The sequence below is a fragment of the Typopeltis vanoorti genome, chromosome 19 (assembly GCF_054136105.1).
Source record: "Typopeltis vanoorti isolate ZY-2024b chromosome 19, IOZ_Tvanoo_1.0, whole genome shotgun sequence".
NCBI classification, from domain to species: Eukaryota; Metazoa; Arthropoda; class Arachnida; order Uropygi; family Thelyphonidae; genus Typopeltis; species Typopeltis vanoorti.
Genome location: NC_143567.1, coordinates 63505130 through 63526950, shown reverse-complemented (window position 1 = coordinate 63526950; position 21821 = coordinate 63505130). Strand labels below are relative to the sequence as shown.

At 34.9% G+C, this 21821-nt stretch overlaps 1 protein-coding gene across 3 annotated transcripts in view; it reads right to left on the bottom strand.

Annotated features, from left to right (window-relative positions):
* c12.2 (von Willebrand factor A domain-containing protein c12.2) overlaps window positions 1-21821 on the bottom strand; it is a 550347-nt gene that overhangs the window by 138233 nt on the left and 390293 nt on the right. For 2 of the 3 annotated variants that reach the window (XM_090409563.1, XM_090409565.1), the window contains exon 33: window positions 17193-17274. In XM_090409563.1, the coding sequence (XP_090265689.1) occupies window positions 17193-17274 (82 nt within the window). The remainder of the gene's footprint in view (window positions 1-17192; window positions 17275-21821) is intronic. The other variant, XM_090409564.1, reaches the window with a different exon arrangement.

Below are 21821 nucleotides of genomic sequence, written 5' to 3'. Positions count from 1 at the left end.
ACGTTATTGATGTTGAACAATACGATGTCATGTGCTTGTTCATACAGTCCAAGCTCAGACTGGGGTAGATTTTTTATTGCATTGGGTTGGGTTTTTTAGCATATTAGCAGCAGCTTTAAATTTTCTTATATAACTGTTGTTTTCTATGTATGACATCGTCGTTTTTTGCCAGAGTACATCGTGTCTAGTGGAAGTGGTATGGAAAGCAAGGCCCGTTTTTTGTTCTCTTTTGTATTGTACGTCTTTTTGGTGTTCAGCCATGTGTATTTCTCCAGATCTTCCTGTCTATCCTACGTAGCAAATCCCACAAGAGCAATGGATTTTGTAGACTCCTGGTTTTTTAAGAGGATGATGAGGTGGTTTTGGTGGATGTAGGAATCTTGAGATTTTTTCCATAGGAAGGAAGGCTACTTTTATGTTGTGTTTGTTCATTAATTTGGCTAGCTTGTCTGTAACATTTTTGATATAAGGAAGTGAGATTGCGTTTTTGTAATCCTGTTTTATTGTGTTGTTAGCTGGAGGCATTTTAAGGATTCTCTTGATGGTTTTTGTTTCATATCCATTCTGTTGGAGGATTTGTGTTAAGTATTTTAGTTTTTCAATACATCTTTCTTGTGTGCTGGAGATATTGTATGCTCTGTCTCGAAGAGTTTTAATTAAGTTTATTTTTTGTGAAGGATGATGGTGTGAGGTTGCATTTAGAAATCTTCCAGTGTTTGTTGGCTTCCTACATACTGAGAAGGAGAGTTTACTTTCTTCATTAACTTCTAATAGAATATCCAGAAAAGGAAGTTATTTATTTTTTTCTTATTCTAAAGTGAATTTTATGGTGTTGTGCAAATTGTTGAGATAATCTTTGAAATAGATAAGTTCATCTGTTGTTCCAGTGAATATGATGAAAATATCATCCACATAGCATAGCCATATTTTTGGTTTTTTATGGTAATTCTTAAGGGCATTGTTTTCAAATTTTTCCATAAATAGGTTTGCTAATACCGGTGATAATGATGAACCCATGGCCAGCCCTTCTTTTTGTTCCCAGATTCTATCTTTATCGGTGAAAAAAGTATTGTTTATACAATGTTTAAAAAGATTCAAAATTTCTTGTCTCGGGACGTTTGTAAACAAGCTGATAATGTCGAGACTTGCTAAGATGTCTGTTGGACCAATATGTATATCTTTCACTTTTTCTATGAAATGTTTACTATTTTTTATGAAGGAAGATGTTTTCCTATATGTTGTGAGATCATGTTGGTGAGGTATTTCGCCAAGTTGGAAGTTGGTGAATCTCTTCCATCTACTATTGGTCTTAAAGGTATATCTGTCTTATGGATCTTTGGAACACCATATATTCTTGGTATCAAAGGATATTTTGATTGTAAGCATTTTTTAAGTTCTTCCATCCAGAGAGGCACTTTTTTTATTGATCGTTTGTTTTCTTGTGTGTAGGCCAAGTCGGATCTCTGTCTATGGGTTTGTAAGTGTTGGTATCTTCCAGGAGACTTTTCATTTTGTTCTCATATTCTGTAGCATTTAAAACGACAGTTGCGTTGCCTTTATCTGCTTTTATTATGACAATATTTTTGTCATCCTTTATATTTTTAAGGCAAACGTATTCATTATAAGGTAGGTTCCTTTCGAGGTAATCTGCTATTTAATAGTAAAGCTGTACTTTCTATATGGATAAGATCTGACACGTTGTCCGGTAGATTTCTAATTCCTTTTTCTATTTGTGCTATGATATCAATTTTTGGAAGGAAACATGGGGTTAAGGCGAAGTTAAAACCCTTGATTAAAAGATTATTCTCCTCTTTTGTTAGGACTCTCGAAGAAAGATTAATAACTACTTTTGAATGATTTAGTTGTTTTTTATGTATTTCCTTCTTCTGAAGGAGTACGTTAAACTTATTAAGTTCAAAAAGAGGAGAATAATCTTTTACTCAAGGGTTTTAACTTCGCCTTAACCCCATGTTTCCTTCCAAAAATTGATATCATAGCACAAATAGAAAAAGGAATTAGAAATCTACCGGACAACACGGCAGATCTTATCCGTATAGAAAGTACAGCTTTACTATTAAAAAGCAGATTACCTCATAGGAACCTACCTTACAATGAATACGTTTGCCTTAAAAATTTTAAGGATGACAAAAACATTGTCATAATAAAAGTGGATAAAGGAAACGCAACTGTCGTTTTAAATGCTACAGAATACGATAACAAAATGAAAAGTCTCCTGGAAGATACCAACACCTACAAACCCATAGACAGAGATCCGACTTGGCCTACACACAAAAAACAAACTATTTAATAAAAAAAGTGCCTCTCTGGATGGAAGAAGAACTTAAAAAATGCTTACAATCAAAATATCCTTTGATACCAAGAATATATGGTGTTCCAAAGATCCATAAGACAGATATACCTTTAAGACCAATAGTAAATGGAAGAGATTCACCGACTTCCAACTTGGCGAAATACCTCACCAACATGATCTCACAACATATAGGAAAAACATCTTCCTTCATAAAAAATAGTAAACATTTCATAGAAAAAAGTGAAAGATATACATATTGGTCCAACAGACATCTTAGCAAGTCTCGACATTATCAGCTTGTTTACAAACGTCCCGAGACAAGAAATTTTGAATCTCCTAGAAGACCTCTTCCCTCCTGACATCTTGAATCTTTTTAAACATCGTATAAACAATACTTTTTTCACCTATAAAGATAGAATCTGGGAACAAAAAGAAGGGCTGGCCATGAGTTCATCATTATCACCAGTATTAGCAAACCTATTTATGGAAAAATTTGAAAACAATGCTCTTAAGAATTACCATAAAAAACCAAAAATATGGCTACGCTATGTGGATGAAATTTTCATCATATTCAGTGGAACAACAGATGAACTTATCTATTTCAAAGATTATCTCAACAATTTGCACAACACCATAAAATTCACTTTAGAACAAGAAAAAAATAAATAACTTCCTTTTCTGGATATTCTATTAGAAGTTAATGAAGAAAGTAAACTCTCCTTCTCAGTATATAGGAAGCTGACAAACACTGGAAGATTTCTAAATGCAACCTCACACCACCATCCTTCACAAAAAATAAGCTTAATTAAAACTCTTTGAGACAGAGCATACAATATCTCCAGCACACAAGAAAGATGTATTGAAGAACTAAAATACTTAACACAAATCCTCCAACAGAATGAATATGAAACAAAAATCATCAAGAGAATCCTTAAAATGCCTCCAGCTAACAACACAATAAAACAGGATTACAAAAATGCAATCTCACTTCCTTATATCAAAAATGTTACAGACAAGCTAGCCAAATTAATGAACAAACACAACATAAAAGTAGCCTTCCTTCCTACAGAAAAAATCTCAAGATTCCTACATCCACCAAAACCACCTCATCATCCTCTTAAAAAACCAGGAGTCTACAAAATCCATTGCTCTTGCGGGATTTGCCGTAGGACAGACAGGAAGATCTGGAGAAATACACATGGCTGAATACCAAAAAGACGTACAATACAAAAGAGAACAAAAAACGGGTCTTGCTTTCCATACCACTTCCACTAGACATGATGTACTCTGGCAAAAAACGACGATGTCATACATAGAAAACAAAAGTTATACAAGAAAATTTAAAGCTGCTGCTAATATGCTAAAAAACCCAACCCAATGCAATAAAAATCAAGGTTTAATTCTCCATCAAGTGTGGTCAGCTCTAATAAAAAATCTACCCCAATCTGAGCTCGGACTGTATGAATGAGAACAAGCACACGTGACATCATCCAGTATTGTTCAACGTCAATAACGTTATATATCTGCATTCTGTTATTTGAGTTTTATGAATAGCCAGACGGTTATGATTTGTATTTATTAATTCTCTTATTTAAACTTTAAGTTATACTATTTACCCCTGAAGATGTAAATCCTACGATTTACGAAACTTGTCGGGAACTATTATTTCAGTGTCTTATATAACTGAATAATAAAAAATGTGGTGTAATCACTGAAATATGTCTTTTAAATTTATTGTAGTCTGACCAAGTGAAAAATAAACTTTCAAAATAAACAACTTATGTTTCGCAGACGATATCAATCTTCTGCCAGAAAGTGAAGAAGAATTACAAGAGATAACCAGCTGCATTTTCAGAACATTAAAAAAATATGGATTATACATAAACCTACAAAAAACAAAAACAATGATAACCTCAAAATCAGACATTGAACTCGTAAATATATAAACTGGCAATAAAGAAATTGAGAATATAAACAAGTTCACTTATCTAGAAAGCATGTTGCATCGAGGTGATTGCTCAAAAACCAATATTAAATACCGAAGTGCTAAGGTAACCGTGTTCCTACAGAAGTTAAAACCATTGTGCGGAGATAACAGAATAGCAATCACAACCAGACTAAGACTAATTGACACCTTGGTGAATTCTATCCTCTTGTATGGTTGTGAGGCCTGGACTTAATTGAGGGAAGATGAGAGGAGACTCCTGTCTTTTGAAATGAAAACTTACAGAAGACTTGAAAATTCCCTATACTGCTCACGAAAATGAAAATGTCCGAAAACTGATTGACTCAATAGATGGAGATGGAGAAAATATTCTGACAGTCATCAGAAGAAGACAGATGAAATGGTTCGGACATGTGGAGAGGGCTAATGGCATTCCAAAGCAAGCACTTTCTAGAAGGAATCGTTCCAGGATCAAGGATTAGGACTCGACCTCGATTAACACCTATGCTGCCAACTACGAGTATACTCGTAGTTGGTATATGAGCCTCACAAGCCAATTATGAGTATACTCGTATGTCGATTACCACCGGGTACGAGATTACTCAGTGACCTTGAAGAAGTTAAAATGCTTGGCGTGCGGAGCGAGCAGTGAACACGTGTATACTCGTAGTTGGTATATGAGCCTCACAAGCCAACTACAAACATACTCTTATGTCGATTAAGTCCAGTACTTAATCTTGTACTGACCTTGAAGAAGTGAAAGTGCTTGGTGTGCGGTAACAAACTATGCGTGAGGAGTGTGGCAACGAACGTTTTAAAATGGACTGATAACATCAAAAAATGGACAAATTCCTCCCTTTCAACTGACATCAAGAACAAGAGCCTGAAATGATTAGAGGAGGCTAACAAAGAATATCACCTATCAGCCATGAGTGACCCAACGATCTATTTAGGACTACGGGAGAGAAAGAATCCCATTAAGTTTTTTAAAAGTAAAGATATGCATTCTACAAAAACAGTAGTACACATCTGCTCTTATTGCCTATAGTTCTGCAATATCATTTAGCAGATGAAAGTCATTTATGTTCAGAAATCAAAATTAAAATTTTAAAGAAAAGTGAAAAATTATATACTGTGAAAATGTCTCTAATAAGGAAATTATTTTCACAGTATTTGACATATTGACTGACATTGTGTTGGCCTAATGTGAACTTGCCACTAGTGCCAATATGTTGTTAGTAATATCTCTTAAAAATATAATCATAGATATATTTTTCACTTTGTCTCTTTAAATTCTTCTTCTTCTTTAGTATTCTTCAACTGAGCAGGTTCTTCTTTTAGTAGCAGAAACTTTCCTTCCACTCTCTTTTGTTCTGAGCCTTCTCTTTCAAGGTTGTATACCTGTCTCCATTGAGCATGTAATCTAGCATTGTTTTCCTTACTCTTCCTCTGAGTCTTTTTCCGTCTATTTTTCCTTCGATGGCATCTCTGATGATTCCGTTCCCTCTCAGAATATGTCCGATCCAGTTTCCCTTGTTTCTTTTTATCCTCCTTAACAGACTTCTTTCTTCTTCTACTCTTTTTAAGACCTCTTCATTAGTTATTTTATCTGTCCATTTGATTTTTTCCATCCTCCTCCAAATCCACACCTCAAAGCTTTCCAAAATCTTAGTTTCTTCTTTCTTCAATGTCCAAGTTTCAGTTGCATAGATGGCAACACTCCACACAACATTTTATTAGTCTTTTCTTTAGGTTTCTGCCCATTTTACTTCTGAATAAATTCCATTTTCATTAAAGGCATCTCTTCCCATCGCTATTCTTGCTTTTATGCCACTTTTACATCTCCCATCACTACTAATAACACTTCCTAGATATTTAAATATCTTTACTTGATTCAAATTTTCCCCATTTATTCTGATATCCATATTTGCCTCTTTCCTTGCTATTTTCATTACCTTTGTTTTTCTGATGTTAATTTTCATTCCATAATTGAGACAGGATTCCAGTAATCTGTTCAACAGATGTTGTAGTCCTGTTTCAGTGTTTGATAGTAATGCCTTGTCATCTATATATCTTATTGCAAATATCTGTCTACTTCCAATCTTTATTCCTTCTTCCGAATTCTCCAGTGCTTCTTTTAATATTGCTTCGGAATACATGTTTAACAAAACTGGTGACTGAGAACAGCCATGTCTTACTCCTCATCCAATGATACCTGGTTCTACTGTACCATATATGTCTCTCACCATGGAAGTTTGTCCCATATATAGTGAGATAATTAGCCTTCTGTCTTTCCAATCTATACCAAAAGTCGAAAGCATTTTCAAAATCTATATAACAGATGTTAAGTTCTTTATTCACTTCCAGACTTCTTTCACTTATTATTCTTAACAGTCCAATCGCATCTCTTGTTCCCCTACCCTTCCTGAAACCAAACTGATCTTCTCCAAGAAATTTTTCCACTTTAGATGCAATTCTTCGTGTTAAGATTCTCTTAAGTATTTTTGATGTATGAGAAATGAGGCTTATTGTTCTAAAATCCTTGCAGTTCACTGCATTACTTTTCTTTGGTATAAGTATAAATATTAAGATCATAAAATCTTTTGGTATGTTCTCCTTTGTTATAAATTCAATTTATTATTTTGGTTATTTCTTCAGTTCCTTTCTTCTGAAGTTGTTTCAGGAATTCTGCAGGTATTTCATCTATTTCTTCTGCCTTTCCACATTTTAGTTCTTTAATGGCAATTTCTACTTCTGTCTTCAAAATCTCTGGGCCTAGATTATCTTCATTTACCTTCTTTATATCTTCTAATGGCAACTCATTTAGTCTATTTTCCTTGTCATATAGATCTTCAATGTATTCCTTCCATCCCATTAGGATTTTATCTTCTTCAGTTATGATTTCTCCATTCTTATTTTCTATGCCTCTAGCTCGAATTCCATTTCTCTTGTGATTCATGCTTCTTGCTTTTTCATATAAAAGATCATACCTTCCCACTCTCTCTCATAATTTTCCATTTCTTCACATTGTTTTTTAAGCCAATCTTCTGTACTTCTTTCTGCTTCCCTTCACAATCTGTCATTCAGGGTTCTATATTGTATTTTCCCTTCTGGGGTGTCTTTATTTTTCCATTTTCTTCTTTCTTCCATTAGAAAAATCATCTCATTAGTTATCCAAGTTTTTTTTTTTTTTTTTAATTCTTTTAGCTCTTACATATCAATTTCTTCTTCTGCAATCTTCTTTATTTTCTCTTTAACTTGTTCCCATTTCTTTTCTGGATCTTCAGTTTTGACAAAACTTGTTTCCTTTAATTCTTTCTCCAATCTATTTCCAAATTCCTTGGTATTTTTTAATTTCTCTAAGTTCCATTTTTTTCTTTTCATAGCTTCTTTTATTTTCTTTAGTTTCACATTTATTTCTATGAATAGTAGGTTATGGTCAGAGTAAATATCAGCTCCAGGAAATGTGCATGCATTTTTTACACTATTCTCGTATCTTTGCTTTATTATAATGTAATCAATTCGATACCTTTCCGATCTCCTGGTTTTTTCCATGTATGTAGTCTTCTCTTAGATTTTTTAAACCAAGTATTTGTAATTATTAGCTTATTTTCTTTGCAGAATTCCACTGACCTTTTCCCTCTTTCATTTCTATTACCTAGTCCGTATCTTCCTACTACACTCCCATCCTCTTCTTCTCCTACAATTCCATTCCAATCTCCCATTATAATCATATAGTCTTTTCTTTTTTATTCTTTAATTAGTTCTTGTAATTGTTTGTACATTTCCTCTATTTCCTCATCTGAATGGTCACTTGTTGGCATATATACCTGCATTATTGTTATGTCCACCGGTTCAGCCTTCAATTTTACCACCATAATCCTGTCATTCAGACAGTTTATGCTAATGATGCTCGTGGCTGTTCTTTTATTAAAAACGAATGCAACTCCTTTTTTCCTTTTTATCTTCACCTGAGTAAATTACTCTTACTTTGTCACTATAAGAAGCACCTATTCCTTCCCATCTGACTTCACGAAGCTCTATGATATCGATTTTTCCTTTGTCCATTTCTTGTTTCAGATTTTCTAATTTTCCACATCTGTTCATTGTTCTCACATTCCATGTTGCAATTTTGATTCTCTGATGAGCTTTCATTTTCAGTTTGTTTATAGTTGTTTTAAGTCACTTTTAGAGGTTTGATCAGGAAGAACATCAGCCCTTGAAGCATCCTTATTTCCCGATATTATATCTATTTCAGTGTGCACCTTCATCTCTTCTCTGTGCCAAGAGACACCACCTTGGTTTGCCAAGCTGGTAGTTTCCCCCTTATAAGTTCTATTCATTGCTATTAAAATTTTCTAGGGATACTAGTGGAGTGGGAAAAGGAGAGACACCCTCGGGCCTCGAGTATCTAATACCCTCGGGGTCGAAGTAAGCAAGAGTCAGCCAAGTGAGGCCATATAGGAAAGAATATAGAAGGAACCTGACACAAGTAAGCGGAAGCAATGGAAGGCTCAGCTCGGGATCCAGTGCCGCTAACCACTCTTATTTATTAACACGTTCGCTGCCAACTACGAGTATACTCGTAGTTCGTATATGAGCTTCACAAGCCAACTACGAGTATACTCGTATGTCGATTTACCAACCTCCTATGCCAAACACGAGTTAACCCTTAGTATAATTACCTTAATTTGGATCCTTAGATTCTGAATAAAGTGGAGAGCACATCTGGGGGCTTGATAGAAAGGAAATAATTTCAATTAAAATATAGTATATTATATATGTGCCTCAGAAGCCAACTAAGAATATACTCGTATGTCAATTACCAACCTCCTATTGCCAAGAGTGAGTTAGTCCGTAGTATAACACGTAATTTGTAAATCAATTTAAAATGAATAAAATCAATAAAAATAAAAAACAATCAATAAAATAAAAAAACAATTTATTCAAATTAAGAAGGTACATTTTAAAACAATTTTCCATGCACAATGGTGGTTTTTCCTGACAAACAGGACAATAACATAACATACTTTGCATCATCGTTTGTTTCGTGTACACACACAGCATGGCTTTGTTGTGCAATTCTTTTTTTCTGTTGGTGGTAAAATTTCCAAACAATGAAAATCCCGATTCCTCCTGATATTCCCTGATGCTGTAAGCTCATCCATTCCAACTAAAACTGAGATAAATTGGTCTCTAAATTTTAACGCAGTCATTGCATTTCCAGTAATCATGTTATTAAATTTATGCGCATTTTGAATGTATACCTCAAAAATGCATATTGCCAATTTCTTTGGCCATCTGTCTTTCGTAAGGTGGAATAGTAAGAAAGCATTTGATCAGAAAGATCAGTGCCTGACATACCCAAATTATAATCCCTAATGATATTTGGTTTTAACTGAAATTTACCATTCGGATTTTATGCTTCAACCATTTCAAATTTGTGCATATTTGAAATGGAAAGAACTTCCCTCTTATCCTTCCATTTGCTGACTACAACAGGACCTCTTCTTTGCCAGACAAATTCCCCTTTCTTTAGTTTATTCTGAATAACATCTGGTGGATTGTTTTTCCTATTATTTCTCAGTGTTCCACACACGTACGTTTTTTTCTGTCGGTAAGTGATTCCGTCAGAGCTACAGAATTATAAATATTGTCCATATGCAATACATAACCCCTGTCTAAATATTCTTCCATCAAGTGGAATACAATATCATATGCATGACCCATTTTCACTAAAGAGGATTCAGATTTTCCTGTATAAATTTTTACTTTTATCACCAATCCATTTGATTCGCATAGTTCATAGAATTTCATGCCATGTTTATGTTTTTTGTTTTTTATGTATTGTCGAAATGGCAGTCTACCGTGCCATAACACCATTGACTCATCAATAGGTAAGTTTCTGTCTGGTGTATAGCTATTTCGCATTACACTATTAAAATGATCTAGGACTGGTCTTAATTTATGCAATTTATCATTAGCTGCTTGGGAATTATCTGCAAAATGCAAATGATGGAATAAAATTTGAAATCGATTTTGGCTCATTTTAGAGCGCCATAATGGCAAATTGTAAAGTTGGTTTGTACTCTAATAATGCTCAATAGACGGTAAATTACAAGGACCCATATGAAGTAAAAGTCCAAGAAATAATTTCATTTCAGGTATGTCTGTTGCTTTCCAGTTTGAAATTCTTTGACTTTTTTTTGATCTGCACTCAGCTTTGCTCAATATTTTGTAAAGCATATAAATTGGTTTGTTCTACTAAAATTGCGAGAAAATCTTCAAAAAAGAAAAGTTCAACTAACCTTTAGATACTGAAATTTCCAGTGTCAATTTTAAAACCTGCAGTTTCAACAAAGTCAAATTGTGGGGGCTCTTGTTCTAAATTTTCCCAATAAGTAGATGTTGATGTATTTGGCTGGATGCTGACTTCATCTTCAAAAGTTTCTTCATCATCTGAGTCACGCTAGAGAGTCGTCTGTAGGATCATCTTCAGAATCAGAACCAAATATTTCATGAAATTTATCATTGCTCATATTAGCATAAGCTTCTATTTCTATATCAGTAAGTTTTCCTTTACTGGTGATGGAGAAATTGAAGGTTCTTAGAGACTAGAAGCAATAAACACCGTCGTCAGTGCATGTAATATATAGGTGGAAGTGATACAAGATTACTTGTAGTTGGCCTATGAAACAAAATTCTGTCTGATAAGCCGGCTACGAGATTACTCGTAGTGACCTCGAAGATGGAGTGATATGAGATTACTCATAGTTGGCGTATGAAACAAAATTCTGTCTGATAAGCCAGCTATGAGATTACTCATAGTGACCTTGAAGATGTGAAAGCACTTGGCATGCAGGAACAAACTATGCCTGAGGAGTGTGGCAGCGAACGTGTTAAAAAAGTTTTTGGAGCTTATGTAATTACATTACTGGTTAAAGTTTGAATTCCTGCATGGGTAGGGATCTGCCCAGAAGAGAGTGACATGAATACCGTTACCATAAGCCAGTTATCAACTTGTCAGTACCGCCAAAATATTCTCAGCTTTTTATCATTCCCACACATAAGACACCACAAAGCCTATAGCAAACAAATGCTATGTGTGGTAGTGGTCAAGAGAAAGTAATCTGTTGATATTCTTTTTGATGAGCAGCAGGTAGTAGTCTCTGGGAATACTTTAGGGGGATGACTGTGTCACAGAACTGTAGGAGAATGAAAACTGAATAGAAGCAGCAGGTTTGATGAAACAAGTATTAGTTTGTAAAAGGATGCTGGATAGCAGTGGCTCATGTTCTAATAGGTTTTAGTAGAAACTAAGGACATAATTGATGCATAATGCACAACTTTACATTTTTCCACATTAAACTGACACCTAGCTTTTGTCCACGCTGTCAGCCTATTTAAATCATCCTGCAAGCTCTTTACATCACCTTGATTAACAATTATTATTATTATTATGTGACACTTCCAAGGACTCATTTTAGGAGGGAAGCCCTACTCCACTACACCCAACTCACCATCTCTCTTACTCAATCCTCCACCTACTACTAGCACAACAAACAATGTCATCCACTGCCTGCCACCACCGTTAATTGTATTTTTTGTCTGTATATTGTATGTGATCTCCAGTTTTTTTCTATGAGGGACTGGATGAAAACACCAGTTTCTGGGAGAAAAGACCCTGCTACCTCTGTAAGAGATCATCTTCAAAATCAATTGCAAAAGCCTATATAAAGATTCATCTCATCATGATGAAAATTGAACTCAGGTCTTTTGAAATCAAAAGGCACAATTCAAACAGCAAACAAGTGAATATTCCTCTTCAAATTATTTCCTATATCATTTATGTAAAAATTAAACAGTAGTTGTAGCAGGGTCTTTTCTGGGAGAAAAGACCCTGCTACCTCTGTAAGAGATCATCTTCAAAATCAATTGCAAAAGCCTATATAAAGATTCATCTCATCATGATGAAAATTGAACTCAGGTCTTTTGAAATCAAAAGGCACAATTCAAACAGCAAACAAGTGAATATTCCTCTTCAAATTATTTCCTATATCATTTATGTAAAAATTAAACAGTAGTAGGACAAGCACAGAGTCTTGCAGCACAACACTAGTTACATGCTTTCTCCTGGATTCTGCAACTCCATATACTACTTTTTTGGCATATGTCACTCATCAATGACTTTAATATCCATATCACCATGTCCATTCCCATTTGTTCCAGTTTGCATAACAGAGGCCCATTGTGTATCCTGTCAAACTTGTTTACAAAATCCAGCAGTATCACTGTAAAGCCATTCCTGAATTCAGCTGTCACTCTGTTATAAATAGTAAATTACCAAGACATGACTGACCTTTCACAAAGCCATGCTTCCCCTATCGAGTGTCATATTCTTATCTATCCATTTTTGAATTCTCTATCTGTGGCAAAACCAACTTTTCCAATACTTATACCACCAATCTCGAGATACTGGTTTATAATTTGCTCACAGTCTTGGAGACTCCTTTGTCAAAGGAATTATTTTGCCCTACTCATGTCCTCGAGACTTTACCAGAGCTGAGACTTAAGTTTAACAGCCTAGTCAGAGGTGTAGCTTCCTTTGCATATTCTTGTAAAATAGGAGCTAATATCCCACCTAATCCCATGACTGTGTTTAATTTGAAAGTTTGCAACATTCTAAGTACTTGAGATATTCAACCTCTATTCTCTTATCAGTCCCTGTCACAGCAATATCCTCATCTTGATGATATACTCTTGAAAAGTGGTCATCAGTACTTATTAAAATTACCCTTCCACAGTCATTCTTCCATTTACTTGCTACATATCAAAACACCTGTCTGGGATTTCCTTTGACCTTGGTTATTTTCTTTTCATAATCTGATTTTCCCTTCCTTACCATGCTGATCACCTTTCTTGCCTGGGCTTTGTACTGTTTGTGAGCTTGATGATTACCTTTCTTGTATATACCCTCCACAACATTTTCTTTTTTTGCAGCTACCATTTAATGGATACTACTCATCCATCTAACTCCTACCTGATTTATCCTCTTAACCTTGGGTATACAATCTGATACTGCTCCTTTTAGATACCCACTGACCATCCCATGCAAATTTTTATGACATGGCACTGCTTCAAGCTGACTCCTAAGCTTGTCGTACGCTTGCCTTGTAGTTCCATACATACTCCTCCCCTTCTTAACTGAAAAATTCATGTTTTGCGACCTCCCAAGTCAAGACTGCATGATCATTCTCACCAATCAGAATCTCACCATTGCATGCTGCTTCAAGTAATTATCTCTCAGTAGGTGTATGTATAAATTCCATTTCTTTCCTTCTATGTCATTTTCCACCCTCCCATCTATGTCTCATGTCTTCCACCCACAGGTGATTCTCTCACAGGATGAGGATGCAAAATACTAGATGAGAAAATTGTTAGATACATATAAACGTTTGGGCCTGAAAGTTAATTGTTAAAAACCAAGTTAAAAACCTAATAGTTGAAGGTACAACAGATCCTGAGTTAGAGGTGGGAATTATAAAATCAGTGGATGCTTTCAAATATCTTGACTCCATGATGGACAAGCCCAGCAAGCATGAAGTGGACAGTGTTCCGAACAGGATAGGCATGGGCAGCTATTAGAACCATGAATGGTATTTTATGGAGTCATAAGGTCTAGGAAAACTATAAGATGCTGTTTCATGTGATTATAAAAAGTATAATGACCTATGGATGTGAGTATTGGACAATTACTTATAGTCAAGTGGAAGAGACAAGTGGAAGTTGTGAAAATGGATTACTTCAGATTAAGTATGAGTGCTACCCATATGGATCATCTGAGAAATGCATATATTCATATAGAGATGAAAGTTGAACAACCTGTTATGAAGATGATATTGTTATGGACATGTCTAGAGAATGACAGAAGAATGATGGCCTTTCGGAACTGGTCTGGAAGGAGAAAAAGAGAAAGACCAAGGGCTATGTGGAAAGTGACCATTGTGAGAGCAATGGAGAAAATGGACTTACTGGATGAGGACTGGAAGAATCATACAGAGTAGAATCTGAAAACAGGCAGCTGCTGATAAGTGGGGAAGCCTGAAAGAAGATGTCTTCCACACCATCCTTGTATCTTCTAGCCTATAGCAGCAACCAACTGCATGTTTCATTTTATTGGCCTCAATCTCACACCAGATTGTACCAAATGAAATGCCATCTACACATTTGTCTTCTGTTTTTGGCTGCAATTTATCTGCTATCATCAGCAGTATCCTTCTTCACATTCCTATCTTCTCCAATAACTAAACCCTTCATATTCTGTTCCTGTAACTACATCACCTGCTGTTAGCCCAGTACCACTAATGCCTATCAACTTCTGGCAAGGTTACACTACCCAATGTCAAATATTCCTCCTCTAATCCCAGATACTTCTAGCATTAGTATATAGACACTCTAGCATCCCTTTAGGCCCCTAAAGGGATGCTAGAGTGTCCACTTGTATTGATCCATTTGCACTCACTCATTCACCTCATAGGTGCCTGCACACACGCACACGATCACAAGCATCACCCTAACGATGTCAGCTTTCCTGACTTTGTACTTCTATCAGTGAACAAAACTCTTTCTATATATACATCTAACTCTAAATCCATTTAAGTGTAGTCCATAGGTCCTCTGCATCACTGCTCTCCTCAATTCACCTCTATCATAGCAAGACAGAAGACTTACAATCTTCATTCTCTCACTCTTCTGTTTTGCCTCTTCCAACAATTTCTTAGCAGTAATCCCAAAACAATCAATTTTTCCTTTTTTTTTTTTTTTTTTTGCATCCTGACAGCATCACTCATATTATTAATTTTACATATTATTATGTCTTGTATTTGTTGCTTAGAAAGATCTCGCCTGCTTTTGTCTTCTCTGTTTTTGATAACACCTATTATGTTGATCTGGTACTTATCCAATTCTTCTGCTAGTTCCATTTCTTTTCCATTGATGCTTCTTATGCCGATAATGCCAATCTTGATCTCTGCTGATGTTAAGTTGGGATCTGTTCCAGTAGCTAACTTTTTGCTGCATCTTTTGCATTATGATTTAAGTCAATAAGAATACAATTTGGTGTGCTAAATCCAAAATTGCCATCCTATCCTTGTTTGTTCAGTATCCAGGTAGATACCTATCAGGGTGTACCACAAGAATGTGAGAACTGGACATCAGTTCAGAAGCCCTGGTAGATTGGTTCTCTGCATTCCCCTTAAGGCCATGTGAACGTCTCCTCCCAGTTATCCAACCTTGACCCTTAAGCACCCCATATATATATTTTTTTTCATTTTTTTAAATAGAAATTCTGCTCCAAAGAACAAGCTTTTTCAAGTCACTCCAGGCCTACAATAAGCAGAACAGTGGTCTCATACTATGCAACAAAATTCAATTTCCACCTACAAATGTGGGAGATGAATTCACAAAACAACTATGCCCACTATGAGATTCAAGCTTACAGCACTTTGCTTGGATAGCGCATATACTATTCACTCAGCCAACCATCCAGCATAACTGAATGTGAATTCATTATAATAAACATAACTAAAGTAAGAGCTCAATATATACTGACTATATAAAGCATGTGTAAAGTAAAACTACACAAATGACACAAGTGAGAAACAAAAGATGCATAAGCATCTTTAGTTTCTCAAAATGTTTCTGTTTTAGTTCTCAAAAAGTTTTAGTTTCTGGCAAAGGTGTTTGACAGGATACCACATGGAATTCTAATCAGTAAACTACGATATATGGGAATGGATATAGGGTTGGTGAGATGGACAGGTGGGTAGTTGATGGAGAGATATCAAAAAGTAGTTTATTCAGGAGTAGAGTCCAAAAGACGGCCTGTGACTAGTAGTGTGCCGCAGGGTTCTGTTCTTGGACCACTGCTGTTTAATCTGTTCATTAACGATATAGGGAAGGATCTAAGAGGAACAGTTCATTTGTTCGCTGATGATGCAAAGTTGGGTAGGGCGATAGTGAATGCAGACGATGTCAAAATCTTGCAGGATGACTTGGATAGATTGGAGTTCTGGGATAAGGAGAATGGATGTCAATTTAATGTGACAAAATGTGAGGTTATGCATTTTGGGGTGAAAAGATTAGCAGCAGTATACCACATTGGTGGAACTGTACTCCAGGAGATTGATGAGGCCAGGGACTTGGGAGTGTTGGTGGATAGGGAGATGAAGTTTAGGGGACACATCGCAAAAGTAGCTAAATCAGCTCATCAACTCACTTGGTTGTTGAAAAATACCTTGACGAGCAGAGACAAGCAAGTTATTGTACCTCTGTACCGAGCCTTGATAAGACCTCATCTTGACTACTGTGCCCAGATTTGGTCACCTTGGTTTCTTCTTGATGGGGAGGAGGTGGAGAGGATCCAGAGGCGAGTGACTAAGATGATAGCAGGTCTATGGAATGAACCTTATGAGAACAGGTTGAATATTTGTGGGTTGCAGAAACTAGTTGATAGGCGGAAAAAGGGAGATATGATTGAGACATTCAAATTTCTAAAGGGTTTCTATAGGATTAATTCAGAGGATAGTTTTGAGATCAGAATTGGTGGTGGGAGGATTAGGGGACATCTATGGAAGCTGGGCAAGAGTGTGGTTAGTAAGGGTGTTAGAGCTGGGTTCTTTACTTTTAGGATGGTAAATGGGTGGAATAAGCTCCCAGAGTATGTTGTGGGTGCTATGACGGTGGGCGAGTTCAAGGTAAGGTATGACAGATACTGTGAGAATGTCGTATAGTTGTGTGGACATGATGTTTAGGGCCTCCCTCGATGAGTCTAAGGACTCGCTGGAATCGCCCGTAATAATAATAATAATAATAATAATAATAATAATAATGAGTAAAAATGTCTAATATTTTCATGTATAAGTTAATTTTACTCACCTTGGAATAGGAACATAATTAACTGTGAATGCCTCTAGGTCAACAATTTCAAGAAATTCATCAGTCACTATGGATTTGTCTACTGGAAATAAAAACAAAAAAAAAATTATTAAAAAACAAATAAAAGCAAAAAAATTATATTTTAGACTACAGTAGTAATAAGTTTTCATAATGATAATGAAGAAATTTCATATTCATTATAAAAGTCATTCAGGATAAAGGAAAGGATAATTATTTGGGAAATTAATTAATCAATTAAGGAAAGGATAATTATTTGGACTATAACCCTTTTTTTTTCCTGTTGCACAACAACATGCTTGCTCACAAAGCAGCTGCATCACTTTTTGACACACAAAAGTATCCCCACCTTTTCCCTTTTTTTTTTTAAGCTATTATTATTTATAGGCCTTTGTGAAGTCAGAAGACCCACTATGAGAGGCCAAAGACTCGGGGATACCACAATGTATATCAATCTCAAAAACAGTTTTAAAGCAGTCACTTCACCTTTCAGATAATGCATTCCACTCACTGCCAAACAAATAAATCTTTTCACTTCTTTACTCACAAGACTCTTATATAGTTTCCAGTCCAGGGATGACTTCTCATTCTCCCATCACCTATTTCCTTAAGCAATATCTCTGTGACAGGCTCCTCTCACCAAATTAGGTCTTAATCACATCACCTCTTCCCCACATATCTGCCAAAGTATACAGATTACATTCCCTTACTACATCCTTATACTCAATATTCTAAAATCCAGAGACAATCTAGTCACCAGGTTACTGAAAGTAGATCTCTCCTTAACAAACCCATGCTGCTCTCTAGAGATATGTCTAGTCTACTCAATATAAGTTTGAATTATATCTCAAACCAGCCTTTTTAATGCCTTCACCACTACAACTGATATATAAACTATCCCAAGAAGTTGTTCACTTGGTTTCCCCCAAGTGGCATTATTTTTTCTTTCTTTCCATTCATCTGAGAGTTGCTGTTGCAAGACTCTTGTTGAACAATCAAGTCAAGATAGGGTTGGTGACTATGAATATGCCCTTAATATACATGACAATATCAAATCTAGTTACAGATTTCTAAACATTTTTAAAATTTCAAGCACTTCACATTTCTGAATTGCCAGTATCATCTCTTATTTCCCACTGTTATTTAATATTACCCCAAACCCCCAAATATGAAATACTGATAAAATATTCATTGAATATTTCCACTATAACTTCAGCTGGTGGGACATGGAAGTTATAGTGGAATCCCCCTTTGGATAGCAATTTCTTTTTTCTCAATGCACTAATCAACTTCCAAGCCTGTGCCTTATACTACTTGTGCTGATCAGATGTACCCAGTTTTTTTGTCTTCCATAATATCTTTCTCTGCAGCTGATGTATAATTCCATGATTAATCAACTACTTATCAATTAGTATCAGTTTAATCAATTAGTAATCAGTAAATTAACCAATCTACTTATCCTCCTAACCAAAAGAATAAAATCTAATACTGCAATCAGTAAGTTATCGCAAACAAGGTGTCCACAGGCATTAAAAGTTTTTTTGTTTTTTTTTTAACTTAGTTATACTATAAATTATAGATGCCAAGAAATTATATTTTTGGTTTTAATCCTTTATCCATGTGTAAGCATTTGCACATGAAATAATTTCATGACTAGACTACTTGTATATAGAGGTTAATAATGACTTCACATCGATTGCTTTAGTAACCAATAATGAAATGCACATATCCTAACAGACATGTATAATGCTATGCATTATGGGAAGGGCCACTGCCCAAACCAGTTTTGACCTCAATCCAGAGTATTTTAGTAATATTGCATGCTACCTTTTGTCCCCCTCTTGGGGGACCCTGTAACCCCTAGAGAGCACGTCCCCTGGGTGGCGGATAGGGGGAGCCCACCATGTGTGTGTGTGTGTGGGATGGTCCGAATATATTGAATAAGGACTTGTGGACCAACAGAGCCATAAGGGGCAATCATCTTGATTGTAAGAGAAGTGGCACCCCCATGGACCCCTAGCTGGATCTATCCTCTCCTTCTACTACTTTGAGGAAAATCCACTTACTTTAATCTTTCCTATAAAGCCTTATCAGCCAACTCTTCTTTTACAACTATGCCCTCTCTATAAATCTTACTATAATTCCTCTATAATCTACTCTTTTCCCCTTCAATATACCTATTCCTCCTATGGGTTTAAATTCGGAAGAAGGCTAGTTCAGAAGCCTTAAGGTAGCAGCCCTACCACTGAACTATTCCATCGTCAGGCTAGTCCCCTGACATGGAGAACATAATTCTACTAGTAAGCTGACAGAAAAAGATAATCGGATTGAATCTATAGGAAACGACCCTGGAATGGAAAAGGTAAAACAAAAATGGAAACGATAAAATATAATACACATAGCAAACTGGAATGTAAGAGGAATAGCATATAAAGAAATAGAATTAGACCAACTACTAAATGAAAAAAATTTTAAAATAGCAGTAATCACTGAAACAAAAAAAGAAATTAAAAGGAACTATGAAAACCAAAAATTTTAATGTGATATACAGTGGAGTCGACAGAGACCAAAGAGCACAAGCAGGAGTCATGATTTGGATTCATAACTACCTTTCAAAACAGTTAAAACATTATAAATTATGGAATGAAAGAATAATAGAAGCTAGAATAAAAATTGATAGAGGCTATTTAACAATAATTGGTTTATATGCCCCCAGAAGAGGGAAGAGAACAAGATAATATTGAATTTTATAATCAGCTACAAAACATATATAATAAAATAAATAAAAATGATTACGTAATTTTAGCAGGAAACTTAAATGCAAGAATTGGAAACACGAACATTAATAATAATATAGGAATACATGGAGAACATACTCTAAACAGGAATGGTAAAAAATTGATTGACTTGGTAGTTTATAATAACCTAAAAATAATGAATTCCTTCTATAAACATAAAGACATACATAAATATACTTGGGCAGCAAGAGGATGGAAATCGATATTAGATTACTTTATACTAAATGAAAAGACATCAAAATTTTCACTAGATGTTAGAGTTCACAGAGGATATGAAATAAGCAATGACTACTACCTTGTTAAAATAAAATTAAGATTACCACCTAAATGGATACAAGTAACAAGAACAGAAAGAAAAATTGAAACATTTGTTTATAAAACTAGACTATTGAATGACACAAATGTACAATGGCTATATGAACAAATAATTAACCAATATCTAGACAAAATAAAACAAAATGAAGAAATAGAAATAGAATGGCTTAATATAAAAACGATACTAAATGCAGCAGCAAATGAAAGCTTAGAAAAGACCAAAGATTCAATAAAAGGAAAAAAACTGAAGATCTGGGATGATACAATGAAAGAAATAATCAAAAAGAAAAAAGAAGCCCATCACAAATGGTTAAGCAGTAAAAGATTAGAAGATGAAACAGAATATAAAAGAATAAGAGTCATAGCTAAAAGAGAAGTCAGAAAAAGATATAGAGAATCATGGAACAAATTTGTTTCTAATCTAGAACATGATTTATATAAAATAAGACCCAATGTATATAAAATTTTGAAACACTTAAATGCAGATACCAAAGAAAACATAAAATTAAACACTGAATTGAAATTAGAAGAATTTCTAAATTGCTACACAGAATTGTGGACAGACAAACTTTTTAAAAAAGACAATTGGCAAACAATTAATGAAAATGAAAAGGAAATAACTAAAGAAGAATTAGAAATCAGCCTGAAAGAAACAAGAAACGGAAAATCATCTGGAGAAGATAAACTAGGTTCAGAACTATATAAATATGCAGGAACTAGATTCAAAGAAAGACTCTTATTATTTTTAAATAAAATTTATTCAACTGGTATCCCCCCCCCCCAATTGAATGAAAAAAAGCAATTGTGATTCCTATCTTTAAAAAAGGTAATAGAGATGACCCTAAAAACTATAGAGGTATCAGTATACTAAATTCCTGTTACAAAATATATAGCAGAATCTTAAATAGCAAACCAATGAAATATTCCGAAAACTTTATTTTAGAAGTACAGAATGGATTTAGAAAAGGACAATCATGTATAGACCCGGCCTTTTGCCTAAAATTAATAATAGAGAAAAGAAGAGAATACAATTTAGAAACAAATATTGCATTTATTGACTTTGAAAAAGCATTTGACAAAGTTAAAAGAAACATATTATTTAACATATTAAAAGAAAGACAAATAACAAATAATATCCTAAAAGCTATCACAAGTATATATGAAAATAATCAAATAGAAATAAGATTAAATCACGAGCTATCATATACGAAAGAGATAAACCAAGGGGTCCAACAGGGATGTCCCCTCTCGGCAACTCTTTTTAATATCTACTTAAATGAAATAATAATAAAACGGAATAAAAATTTACATCAAGGAATTAAACTTTCTTCTACAGTAAACTTAAACGCTCTCCTCTTTGCCGACGACCAAATAATAATTACAAATTCTGAAGAGAAACTACAGAAAGCTATTTTAGATCTAAATGAGATATCCAAAGATTATGGTATGATAATATCAACAGAAAAATCAAAAACTATGGCCTTTAAAGGACAAGATC